This window comes from Colobus angolensis, unplaced genomic scaffold (assembly GCF_000951035.1).
Source record: "Colobus angolensis palliatus isolate OR3802 unplaced genomic scaffold, Cang.pa_1.0 Scaffold2, whole genome shotgun sequence".
Lineage (NCBI taxonomy): Eukaryota > Metazoa > Chordata > Mammalia > Primates > Cercopithecidae > Colobus > Colobus angolensis.
In genome coordinates this window covers 22,858,660-22,871,947 of record NW_012115154.1, presented here as the reverse complement: position 1 = coordinate 22,871,947, position 13,288 = coordinate 22,858,660, and the positions used below count along the sequence as shown (strand labels likewise).

Genomic DNA, 13,288 nt, shown 5'->3' with positions numbered 1-13,288 from the left:
TTTTTTTTTTTTTTTGAGACGGTATCTCACTCTGTCACCCAGGCTGGAGTGCAGTGGCATGATCTCAGCCTACTGCAGCCTCCACCTCCTGGGTTCAAGCAATTCTCCTGCTTCAGCCTCCCAAGTATCTGGGACTACAGGCATGTGCCACCATGCCCAGCTAATTTTTGTTTCACCATGTTGGCCAGGCTGATCTTGAACTCTTGACCTCAGGTAATCCACCGGCCTCGGCCTCCCAAAGTGCTGGGATTATAGGTGTGAGCCACCCCACCCAACCAGCATTTTAAAATCTTGATCTAAGTGGTGTAAAATAGTAAACAAAATAATGTAGGGTGGTAGAAGGAAGACCATAGGAAAAAGCAAAGGCAACAGCTTGCAGACATTCTATCAGTCGTGCCATGAAGTGCACTGAGAACAAATTGCACCTGAACCTCCGAGAGACGCCATTTTCATCCCAGGAGTTCCACAGCCCCCACCCCGATTCCATCAAAGCTGCTCTTCGTGGGGGATGTTCTTGGATTTTTTTCTTTTGAAATTGCCTTTGGGGCCTCATCATAAATACTAGCCTTTTACGTTATAGCCATAGAATATTTGTGATTAACCTTTTCTCTAATCAAATTTCATTCATCTACCCTGATCTCAAATAACTTTAGACTGCCTCCAAAACTAAGGAGCTCCAAGATCACGCTTCCCTTCTTCCTCAGGGCAGAGTCCCCCAAAGTCAACATCATGGTAGCCCTGTCCTGCAGGCGTGAGGCTCCCTGAGGTGACCTCTGCAGGAGATGCTGACCCCGGGACATCTACTTTTGGTCCTAAATTCATATATATTAATCTCTGAGGTTCCCTACCCAGGGATGCTCCGTTTCTAACTCACCACACCCCAGAACCAGTGAGTGATGACTGGTAGTGGTCACATAATAAAATAATACCTGCATCTAGCTCCGGGTGGAGATGGGGCAGTGTGGGAGGCTGGACCCCTGAGGGATGTTGAGTGCATGGAGCCATGCCTTGGGGGGAGTATGTTAAGGAGACCTACAGCAGAGGGAGAAGGAAAGGACCTCCGACACAGATGGTCCTCCAACGTCCTCAGCCTTACACTGAACAGGGGACCCCAGGGTCTCTGCTGACCTTGGCAGAAGCGTCATTCACATTCGCACACACAACCAGATAGAGCAAGGCTCTACCAGGCCTGATGGGAACCTCTGCACTCACCAGTGCATGCTCTGAGCTGCCTTTGGGAGTCACCTTCAGTTTCCTCGAGGTCCTTGAAAACGCAGGTGTGCCCAGCCCTAGAGGCTGTCACCCCATGGCCTCTAGCAGGCTAGTTTCTAGTTCAGTTTTGGAAACTAGCAGGACTTACCTGGGACGAGGACACAGTGATGTGATAGAATTTCCCTCGGCCTCCCTGGGGTATCGCTCTGATGAAGAAAAACTTTCGGCCATCCTTGGAGAACACAGGTTCTTCATTCTGTGGACAAAGGCCACGGATGAAACCACGACTAAAACATCATTTACTTTGAAGAGGTTGAACCAGGATAAAATACACCCTGAGATATATTTTCTGTGTGATTTCTAAGGAGAGGTACAGTTGAAATAATAAGTGTTCGGTGAGGCTGTCACTTTCCTTGGGAATCATGAGTCAACTGTTCTGTTTTCTTAAAGAAAAAGAAGAATGAGGAATTAAGAGGCTACAGCTTCGGCAGTGGCAAATAAAAAGGCATCCCTCAGTCTACACAGCGCCGAGACAAAGACCAGCCCTGTGTGCATGCCAAGCTCACCAGCGAGAACAGAAACTCGGCTCTCAAATCTCAAAAGAGGGTTCTTCCCCCTCGATTATTGCCCATTGAAATCAGAGTGTATTGTGAGATTTCTCCAGTGGCATTTATTATATATCAGAGAAAAACATAATTCTCAACAATCACAAACGAGATTTTGCCTAAAAGCAAAATCTGTTCTTTCAATTCTGTCTTTTCTCCTTTTTTAATACAACTGATCTCACACTGAATAGCCCATCAAGAAGGCAAGAAAAAAAAAGAAAAGAAACACAAGGACAAATGCCACGGATTCTAAAACGCGGGTGGGAAGGGACGGCAGTCCCAGGGATGTGCTCCACCTCGGGCCATACTGGATGACAATATTTGCTTGGATCTACTGTCACTTTTCCCTGGAAACAGAATCAGCATGCCCAGTTTTCCCTAGGGGAAAGGTTCTGGGCTGGTTTTAGGGCAGGTGTTGCCACCGTCTCTGCCTAGTCCCCGGACAGTGAACAGCCACGGGGCTCAGCCTTCCACCAGCTCACAGGGTGGCCGTCGCTTTGATGGGTGAAAGGGATTTTGCTACTGCGGTACCTTGGCCTCTCTGAAGCCCAAGTTTGAAAGTTTCCATCCGTGAACACCAATTAGTTAGTTACGAGATGTATTTTCTGACTCAAGGAGCTTCACACTAACGCAGGGATGAGAACAAATGGTAAATAAACCCCAGCTGGCACAAGGAAAACTCATTTCCCTACAGTGAATGAACCCATGCAGATATGATATGCCCAGAGAAATAAACTAACATGTGATTAAAATGACATTTAATCTTCATGAGTATTTGCAATAAAATGAAACCTTTAATCTGCAAACATTTATTTTTCTATTTAGAGTTGGAAGCATGGTATTTAAAAGCAGAGGAAATGGGAAAACCAGCGGTTAATTTGGCTTTTAAAATGCACTTCTATTTGCCAACTGTGGAGTGGGTAGGGCTATATTCCCTCAGTTTTCTGGGGTAAATGTTTGCATATTTGGCAGAGAAAAACACTCTTAATAAATGTAATAAATAATTAATTCTGGCCAGAAGCATTGTTTTCATAACGAGAAGGCCTCCACCGTTGTGATGTCGTCTCTACCTTGTCTTGGAAACATTCCCTGGAATGCAGGTGAAGCCTCTGAGTCTCTCTGAGACCCGGTGTCTCACGTGGTAAATGTATTTTTAGTGACAAAGTGTAATGATTGTTGACCAGGGGACCTGGATTTTATCCTGACTCTGTCATTTGATTTTGGGGGAAGCGTTTCTAGTCTCTCTGGATGACAGAGTTTATCACACACATACCTGGTTTCCTCAGCTCCACTCACGAAGGAGCCCTTTTGACTGATGAGAATTTCTTTGGGAGCCATTTGTAGCATTTTTGCCAGTTTTTTTCCCCGTGGTTCAGAGATAATAATTTTGTCTAACCCCCCCACCCCAGACCAAATTTTGAAATCGCAAAACTAAAATTCCGATTAAAGAGGAAAGACAGTCAGAAATTGATCCATAGAACCAATCCTTCAACCAAAACAATAGGCTCTGGGGCTCTACGGCAAATGCGGATGGTTCTGGCAGAGGATCCTCCTGGGTCTGTATCAGGACTGACTTTGCAGGGTCAGGGCAGCAGTGACAGAGTGTGTATGTGGCAGCGGGGATTGCCTGTTTTTCGAATATTCCCAGAGGAGAGGGAACTTGGTGGGTCGCCACACATGCATTTGCCTCTGCTTTTTAGCTCATGCAGAATCTCTACAGGTGACCATACTGAGGATTCCAGGAAGGAGTTGGCCAGAGAAGACAGGAAGATGAACGGCTCAGATGAACAGCTCAGATGACACAAAATTAGCAGGCTTGCTACAGCTCACCTCTGTTCTTGCATTGGGTCCTCAGAAGACCGGTGGACCTAAGCAGGTCAGGTCTCCCTGAGGTCTGCAGGACTTTCCAGATGCCAGTCTCTCCTGGGCCAAGCTTCTGCGATCCATTGGAGATGGATGGGTAGAGGGCATGTGGCCTCCGTGTGTCTCACTCGTGCCCGTAGCCTTCCCAGGAAAACCCCCTTAGGCTCTGTCTGAAGCAGCAGTCAATGGCTTCACTGGCAGCAGGTGGCAGGTCCGGCCTGAAAAAGTTACTAAGCTGTTCTCCAGGATCTCACAGTATCTTGAGGGATGCAGAAACATTATGGATTATTTTTGAAAAATAAGGTCCATGAATTCCCTTATGAAAAAAACAAGGCCATGAGAAACTGTTTGAAAGTAAATCTTCCTGCAGACCATGGAGCTGTGATCTTCACAGGTGCAGACTCACAACCTGTCGGGTCTTCAGAGACATCCTGGCTTCCCAACTGTTGCCATGGGCAGGGTGCCCCTAACCCAGTGTCACAATCACAACTGCAGCTGAGGGGCCAACCTGACCCAGGGACGCTCCATCCCAGGAAAACACACCCGTCACAGAACCTTACGTTTCCAACTCATGACGGCATTGCATGTGTTTAAGCAGCTATTTTTAAAATGTAGCTGTGTGCTTAGTAAATGCTTTAAACTTTACATTTGAAAACAGTAAGAATGATTTTAATTCATGCTACCTTTTAAGTGTTGACTGGATTCTGCTTGGAAGGATCTGGTTTCCGGAATCCCATTCAGGCTGTCTTACCCTGCACTTTGGTAGCTGTTCTCACATGGACGATGAGACACACAAACACTAATACAGGAAAGTCCTGCTGACCACCTCGGCTCTGTAGCCACTCTGCAGAGCTGATGAAGTGCGCACTGGAGGACAGAACCACGGCCCCCCATGGGCCTCAGGGACCGTGTACTCTGCTGTTCATCCAGAGGGCAGAACCGGAGGTGACCAGCCGGAAGCCAGCTACCCCCATGAGAATGCCTCTTGACGGGGACAGGGAAGCAGAGTGGGCACGTCCACCTTGCTTTCCCACAGCCTCCCTGCCCCCGACAGAGAATCATGTTAGTCTGCTCTTTTAAGCACGTCCCTCACCTCCTCCTGTTCAAACACAAAGTGGGCCTGGCATAGGGCCACCTGCTCTGTGCCCACCATGCTTTTCCCGGCTCCCACTCCCACCAACACCCTAATACCTCAGCCCTGCTTCTCAATGTCTGAGGATCACCTTTGTGTCCCGCGTGATGGGTGTGACGTGAACGTCTCATCTCCCCGTCTAAGATGTACCATCTTTGAGAGCCCATGCTCTAGCTTATTCGTTTTTTAAAAAAATTGTTGAGGTAAAATTCCCATAACACTAAAGAAAACACATTAATAAAAATGAACAATTGAGTAGCATTTAGTCTATTCACAGTGCTGTGCAGCCACCACCTCCATCTAGTTCCAAAATATTTCCACCACCCCAAAATAAATCCCTGTTCATTAATCTGTTCCTCTCCATACTGCCCCCAGCCTTGGGACACCACTGATCAGCTATCTGTTTCTATGAGTGTATTTATTCTGGATATTTTATATAGATGGAATTGCATGATAAGGTAGCCTTTTGTGTTTGTTATTAGATGTGCTATTCACAACAGCCAAAAGGTAGACACAACCCAAATGTCCATCATCAGACAAACAAACTGGAATATACTGGAATACTATTTCAGTTCTTCTTGTGGCTGAATAATATTCCAGTATATGTATTATATTGTATATATACATACACACACATATATATGTATAATATTCCAGGATATATACTACATACATATTCTGGAATATTATTCAGCTATAAGAAGGAATACAATTCTGACACACACCACAACGTGGGCTCAGCGATAGTAGCCGACTTATGTATTGAAATCCACAGCCTAGCATGGTGTCTGGTAAGATTTATAAATATTGGTTGAACACGTGATATATAGATAATGGAGTTTACAAAATGATCCTTTCATTGTAATCTCTCTGACAATTTGTCTGATGTGAGATGAACATCATAATACTATTTTTGATATGTATGGTTATATATTTGGTTCAGTTAGCATTCAAGAAATTTCCAGCATGCTAATGTTTGAGGGTTCCCTAAGTCTTCCCTTCCCAATATCTTCTTGGCTTGAACTTGGCACCCAAATTGGGACATGCGAAATGAAAGTGGCCATGTGGAGCCATTCCTCTTGTGAATAAGATTGGCACAGAGCAGAAACAGGATACATTTCGGAGTAGCCCGTCCACTGATGAGGCTCTGACTTCTGAGACATTTATATTCCTGACTCCGCAGGCAGAAGCAGTAGCCCAGCAGCTATAGTGCTGGAATGTTCTTGGAGAGCCATGATGATAGTTTTGTCCAGCTTCAGTTATTTTCCATAAATAGGATATCCCATATCGATGAAGAAGCATACCTGTATCTCTACCATAATTCATGAGACTCAAGTCTGGTTTGACTTTCCCCACAGTCTTTAAGACAATTTTCATCCCCTTAGGAAGGATAAGGAGACAGGAAGCTTCCAAAGCTTTTTCACCTGTTCTTCTTAGTGTCAGAGTGTGGAATGAGACAAAAAGGCTTGAAGAAAGAAAATACTGATACTTTTTGTGCAAGTTTAATTTAGAAAAATTGTCTCAGATTTGCTTAGGCTTCTCCTGATCTCTTTTGGTCTCAAGTTCCTAGAGTCTGTTTTAATGTGTGTTCCTTTATTCGAGTTAGGGATGAAGACTCCCCCAGGAGGGTTTGCAGTTATGTCCCTGAGGATGGGCCTTACAGAATCACAGAGGAGGTGACTTCAAATGAGACACCAACAAAACCACCCCTGGCAATAAACAGGGATATCCACCACTTTTCCACCCTTTTACTATGTAGATTATGTCAAGCCACCTTTGATGGACTCTTCATTTTCAATTTACCAAGGTGCTGGCATCTAACTGCAAGCTGAGGTCTCACCAAACGTTGCACGCTCTGAGGAGCTGTGATTTTCACATGGCCCTCCCTAGAACTCAGATTCTCCGAGAGCTCTCTGGGCTGCCCTGGAGAACGGGAGGCACTGTGAGCAGAGCCGGCACACCGTCTGTTCCTGCCTGGGGAGCCCTGTGTGATTTACTCTGAGAAGCTGTTCTAAGGTTGTCGAAGCTCTGAGAGCCAGCCCTGGGGTGGATCGGGTGGAGGTGACGGTGGGGACCCGGACGTGCAGTAGTTACCTGTCTGTGGAGCCAGGCCTCACTTTCATCCTCGTGTTTCTGAAATGAAATAAGAGCATTAGACAAGAGGGTTTTTTTTCCCCCGTGTATCGTGTCTGCAACCAACAGTGCAGAAAACAATTTGGCTTTACCTACACGGTGGCTGCACAAGCATTGCACGGCCGCCATGGCAGCTCTGGGAGGAGGTAATCCCAAGCTCTCCTGTTTGTCTCGTGTGTGGCTCAGAGCCGAACACAAGTGTCCTCGAATGAGAAAATGCCACTATCCCTAGCAACAAGGACAAACGCGTGGTGGGAAAGAACCCTGTAGAGGAAGATGGCGCGTGTACCAGGGGGCGGTCATCACTGCCCGGGCATCTGTCCATCTAACAGTGAACCTCAGGCTACACTGAGTCCGAATGTGTGGACATTGTGTCCGGATCCCATTCTGGAACACTGAGTAACACTCCTGGTGGACCAGAAACCCTTTCAAAGGGGCTAAAGCATATAGGAAAAGTAGGTCTCACAGTGGTCTGTGGAAAGGTGCAAACAAAAGAAACAAAACCCCAGACACCAAACTCAAGCTGTGCAGCACACATGTCATCCGGAGGTGCCGTGGGCCTGGTGCTTGTGCAGACTGGACCTCCGGGCCCCTGGAGCAGGCCTCTGTCATGGGTTATAGCAGGAAGCAGAATCTGCTGCTGACACTCAAGGCTCAGGGGCATGGAGAAGTTGCAGATTACAAGCCATTTTTAGCTGCCTGCTTTGTGTCCTCTTATTCCTTCCTTCCCCTCAAGCAAGCTCATCAGAATAGCCTGGAATCTGCCCCAGCTTAGATAAAAGGTCACGCAAGACTGACCACCTTAGAAAGGAATCACAGTGCTTAGGATCACAGTGACAGCTGCTGTGTTAGGAGCATCTCAAGAAAATAAGCCTGCAAGCCTTGGCCCCCCTCAGCTGGGACATAGAAACTTAAGATCAAAAAGGGCTTTCTGAAAGATCTGCCTGAATGTATTAATCGATTTGATATGATTTTTACAAAACTCGCCACAAGGGGACCTGCTTCTGGGGGCCCTGATGGAGCAGTGTGGAGTGGGGAGGTCCCATCCCACGGGGCCGAGGGTGAGCGCAGTGGGCCGCCTGCCTGCTCCACCCGGGCGGCCTCTCTTAGACTTGATTTTTCCTTTGTTTACTCTTTGAGCATTTTAATTTTCTTTCCCCTACGTTTACCTCCTCTCATTACACACTGAATCAGCCTGAGGCTCCTAGAAACATGGCTGGCCCCACCAGCACCTGCGGAGGGACGCACGCCTGGAGCCCCGCTGGGGGAGGCTGTCGGCGGGGTCTGGGGAAAGGCAGGGCCCCTCCTCTCTGAGCATCAGCTGCAACGAGGACGCTCACTTAGGTGACAGCGGTGAGCGCGGATAAAGGGAGCGACACTCAGGGAACTGTGGACGGCGTCCAGGTGCCAGGCACGGGGTGACTCTGGCGATTCACGGATGGGTTCGGCCGGGTCTGCGGCAGCGCCTGCGTCAGCCACGAGGTGGCAGCCACGCCGGAGCCGGGACTGTGCCGCAGGCGCCCCGCAGCAGCTCGGCGGCCGGTCCCCACGTCCCAGGCCCCAGGGCTGAGACGACTCTGGCGCCACCTCGGGCGCGTCTGGCCATTGGTTCTTCACCCGTTTCCCCCGCACCCCCACAGCCCGCGTACCTTTGTGCAGACCCCGGTGGTGGCGTCGCAGAGGGTGAGGATGGACACGTTCTGCGCCCGGTTCAGCCAGGTCACGGCGACCTTGGTGCTGGTGGCCCACTTCACCATGGTGATGTAGTACTCCCTGGAAACGCCAAACACAGCGTGAGTAGCTTGGCAGGACCCCCGCACGACAGAAGCCAGGGCACCGCCGACCCCAGCCCTGGACACGGGAGCCAGGGGCCGGAGCGAGTGGTGACACAGCCAGCCTGCGAGCTTCTGAAATCCGGTTTCTCAAGAATCTGCACTGACGCGGGACTCTGAGGGGCCGCCCAGTCACTACCTCCTGCTAAATAAACCCAAAGGCACTGGGAGTTGCCTGTCACTGCGTGTGGCTGCCCTGAGGGTGAGGGGCGTGGGGGCTGCTCCCTGGGTTTTGAGGTCACGTCTCTCCAGCTGATGCCTTGACTTTCACACCGCAGTACCAGACAAACGCACAACTAACCACCTGATCGGGACAGCCAGGGGTCCGGGGAGGCAGGACAGAGAAAGAACCTGAAAAGGGCTGGCGGGAGGCCCCAAAGAGTGACACAGGGTGAAAAGCATCCCAGCCTGGGCTGTTGAAGGCTCCATTCTCTAATTCCTCCTCCTTAAAGATAAAATACCCAGGAACACTCTCTAGCTAATTAGGGAAATTGGTTCATGGCTCTGGGCTTCAGGCAAACTTGGTTTGATATCTTAAGGGTCATGCGCCTGATTCTGCCCAAACCTGAAACTACCACAGGCTCTGTGCCGCTCTCTGCTTAGCCCAAGGGGTACTGGGGCTTCTGGGAATTCATCCAGTCACGCAGAACCCTCCAAAAACCAGATTTAAAAATACAATTTTACATTTAAGAGGAAGAAGAAAGTGTTCAGAAAATTAATGTCCCAAAAAGACTATTCCCAGGTGAATCCCAGAATGTTCTAGAAGCCAGCTAATGCGCATTCACTCACTCACCCCTTCTCTATCTATAATGAGATCTACTGTTCAGAATGATTACTTTGTGGTCTTACAAGATCTTTTATCACTAAAGACAGCAGTACATTCACTAGACAATTCCTGGCCAGTGGGAAAGGGACCTCACTACACTTAATAATTATTTTAACAGAAAGGACTAAGTAGCCAGGTGCCTTGGCCGGAGCCTCAGTTAACCAGGAGATTCCAGTGCCGCATCTCCCCCATTTCCCACACCTACTTGTTAATCAAGGTTCTTAATAACTTGACCTAAATCAGGACCACGTGGCAAACAAGAGGAACAGTGGCAAGCTGGTGAGGGCCTGAGACAGGGGGCCGCTGGTGCATGGCCCGGAAGGGAGGTCTGCAGCTGCCCACTGTGGTCTTGGAGAGTCCCTGAGGACTGGGGTGGTGAGGAGGCACACAACCCAAGAACACAGGAGGGGCACTCAGCTGTAATCCAGCTGTCACGCCTTTCAACCTGCTCCATTTCTGTGATGTCTGAAACATGGTTGTTTTTCTTCGCACAATCTGCACCCCACACTGGCCCGCCCTAGAGCCTGGCCTGCCCTAGAGCCTGGCTTGCATGTCCACAGGGGCCATGCTCTCTCCCTGCTCTGCATCCTGGCTCTGGCACTGAAAGGTGGCACATCCTGCCAGCAACATTCACCAAAGGTCCTGCTTCGCTGTTTCACGGCCCGAAGGCGGGGACAGGTATGTATGAGATTTGGTCATTATTTACAATTATAAGAAAAAAATGTATTCCACTTTTGTCCTTAAATATAATTCAAGGTCTGTGCCTAGCTCTTGCTTCACATGGAACACTTTTATTTTTTAATGATGTTTTAACTGGACTTTGAGTCCATACTGGAGGATGCTGAAGAGAAGCCATGGGGATGGACATGTGCGAGAGCCACATGGGGACTGTGGTTGCAGATTCCACGTCCACGTTGGGGGCAGTGGCGAAGCCACAGGGAACCCTGCACTTACTCCCTCAGCAAACACATTTTGTCTGCATGCAATTAAGAAAGAAGGAGTAAGGTCTCCTGGAATGACTATTTCTTCCCCTTATGTCCTTCATACTAATTAGGAAGAATGCTGCTTTTGTTCTCAACTGTTGGAAACATTCATTCATCCTATGCCTCTTTCTGCTTTTTGTAGTGTTCTTTTGTACAAATAATCTTCATCTAGGCCAAATATGACTACACACTATTCTCAGTTTTTCTATTTCTTAATTTGGAAGTGAAATGTTACAAATGAAAAGGAGATGGATGCAAGCCTTCTCTTGATGCCTCTGGAGAAAATCATGCTGGAAATGTCACCAGGCTGAGTACGACTGGATGGAGCCAGGGGGCTGGGGTGTGCAGCATCAACAGCAGTGAGACGGCCCACGGAGCCATGGTACTGTTCCTGCCTACAGCTCGGGGCCACAAAACGTGGACACACAGTGACAAGCCTGCTTCATGGCTTTAGAAGGAGGGGAGGATGTGTTACTCTGGTGTGGTTTGTTATTTTCTAGAAGTAGCAACCACACTGTTTCTTTATTCAGAGTCTGATATGGTTTGGCCACGCCCCCACCCAAATCTCACCTTAAGTTGTAATAATCCCCACATGCCAAGGGCGGGGCCCGGTGGAGATAATTGAATAATGGGCGTGGTTTCCCCCGTGCTGTTCCCACGGTAGGGAGTAAGTTCTCACGAGATCTGATGGTTTTATAAATGGCAGTCTCCCTGCACATGCTCTCTTGCCTGCTGCCACATAAGATACCCCTTTGCTCTTCCTTTGTCTTCCACCATGAATGTGAGGCCTCCCAGCCATGTGGAACTGAGTCCATGAAACCTCTTTTCTTTCTAAATTACCCAGTCTCAAGTGTGTCTTTATTTTATTTATTTATTTATCTTTATTTTTATTGTTTTTTGAGACAGAGTCTCACTTTATTCCCCAGGCTGGAGTGCAGTGGCACAATCTTGGCTCACTGCAACCTGTACCTCCTGGGTTCAAGCAATTCTCATGCCTCAGCCTCACAAGTAGTTGGGATTACAGATGTGTGCCACCATGCCTAGCTAATTTTTGTGTTTTTAGTAGAGATGGGGTTTCACCATGTTGGCCAGGCTGGTCTCAAATTCCTGACCTCAAGTAATCTGCCAGCCTTGGCCTCCCAAAGTGCTGGGACTACAAGCATGGACCACTGTGCCCGGCCTTGAGTATGTGTTTTTTAGCAGTGTGAGAACTAATACACAGCACCAAGTAAAATGTCCAGTTACATAAAGTGAGTGCCAGATCATCTCTTTCTTCCTTCCCTTCCTCTCCTCCCTCTGTCCTTCCTTCCCTCTCCCTCCCTCCCTCCCTCCCTTCTTTCCTTCCTTCTCTTAGTTTGTAATATGAGGCTGTTTTACTGAGGAGAAATATAATTGTACTAAAAATTAGGACCATTAAATGTGGACCCACTCTGCCTTGTGGATCATCCCTGGGTCGAGGGCCAGAATGTGGCTTACCTCAGAGGCCTGAGAGAGCCTTGGTTCTACAGCTAATTTTATACGGTGCTTCAACCCTCAGTTTCTTCATTTGTGTAATATGAATTTTTAAAGCCTGGTGGTGCCCTTAGAGATGTTATGGTGATGAAATACAATGTGAAAGATTTTTAAAAACCCAAAACAATAAACACTATTTAGGGAATTTATAAAGATTATATAATAAGATTTCCTTTTACATACATGCATCCATAAGGGCTCCACCTCTATGTAAGGAAGCTGTGATTCTCACGTTTTGGGCAGTTCTGTGCCTCTTCTAATCCTGTTGCCATTTATCATTAAGCTTTTGGGCCCCTTCTGCCGACCTGCCCTGAGAGCTTGACGCTGCCTCATGACCTGCATAGCAACATCTCATCTCTAGTCAACATTTCCTAAGTCTGTGAGTTGTATCCATGACTACGCTTGGTGCCAAATACATTTTATTTTTTATGTTTTTTTAGATGGAGTCTCGCTCTGTTGCCCAGGCTGGAGTGCAATGGCGTGATCTCAGCCCACTGCAACCTCCGCCTCCCGGGTTCAAGCGATTCTCATGCCTCAGTCTCCCAAATAGCTGGGATTACAGGCGCCTGCTAGCACGCCCAGCTAATTTTTGTATTTTTAGTAGAGATGGGGTTTCACCATGTTGCCAGGCTGGTCTTGAACTCCTGACCTCAAGTGATCCACCTACCTCGGCCTCCCAAAGTGCTGGGATTACAGGCGTGAGCCACTGCGCCCAGCCCCAAATACATTTTAGTTATTTTCTAAAAATCAAGTCGGTGTACAAGGGTGAAGCATCACCACCAACAGGACAACCTGGAAGGTGTTCTAGCAGCTTTCTGGGGACAAGGTAGGCACCTTGCGAGGAAGTGACGCTTTGGAAAAAAGGACATTCTTTTGCTCTATAAGGTTTGTAGTCACACTTTTGCTGCTGGAAGGGGAAATAAAATATTTACTTGCTCACTGACGCCTCTCCGAAGCAGAAATCCCTAGGTAGAAGAAGTGAAGCTGTCCTCACTCCTAATACATTTTCCACTTTTCTTAATTTCAAAGCTGTGAGCCTGGACAGCTACACAGAGAAGAAGTGGAACAGATCTGACTGGATGGCTGACGTCAGGACCAAGGCTGAGCCTCACTGCACGGCTGGGGTCAGGACCAAGGCTGAGCCTCACTGCACAGCTGGGGTCAGGGCCAAGGCTGAGCCTCACTGCACG

The 13,288-nt window shown here is 48.1% G+C and overlaps 1 protein-coding gene across 2 annotated transcripts in view; it reads right to left on the bottom strand.

Moving 5' to 3' along the window:
- The window catches only part of DPP6 (dipeptidyl-peptidase 6), a 588,928-nt gene that overhangs the window by 91,971 nt on the left and 483,669 nt on the right, over positions 1 to 13,288 (bottom strand). For both annotated transcript variants that reach the window (XM_011941531.1, XM_011941532.1), the window contains 3 exons: positions 8,595 to 8,718; positions 6,907 to 6,945; positions 1,361 to 1,468 (listed from right to left, as the gene is read on the bottom strand). In XM_011941531.1, the coding sequence (XP_011796921.1) occupies positions 1,361 to 1,468; positions 6,907 to 6,945; positions 8,595 to 8,718 (271 nt within the window). The remainder of the gene's footprint in view (positions 1 to 1,360; positions 1,469 to 6,906; positions 6,946 to 8,594; positions 8,719 to 13,288) is intronic.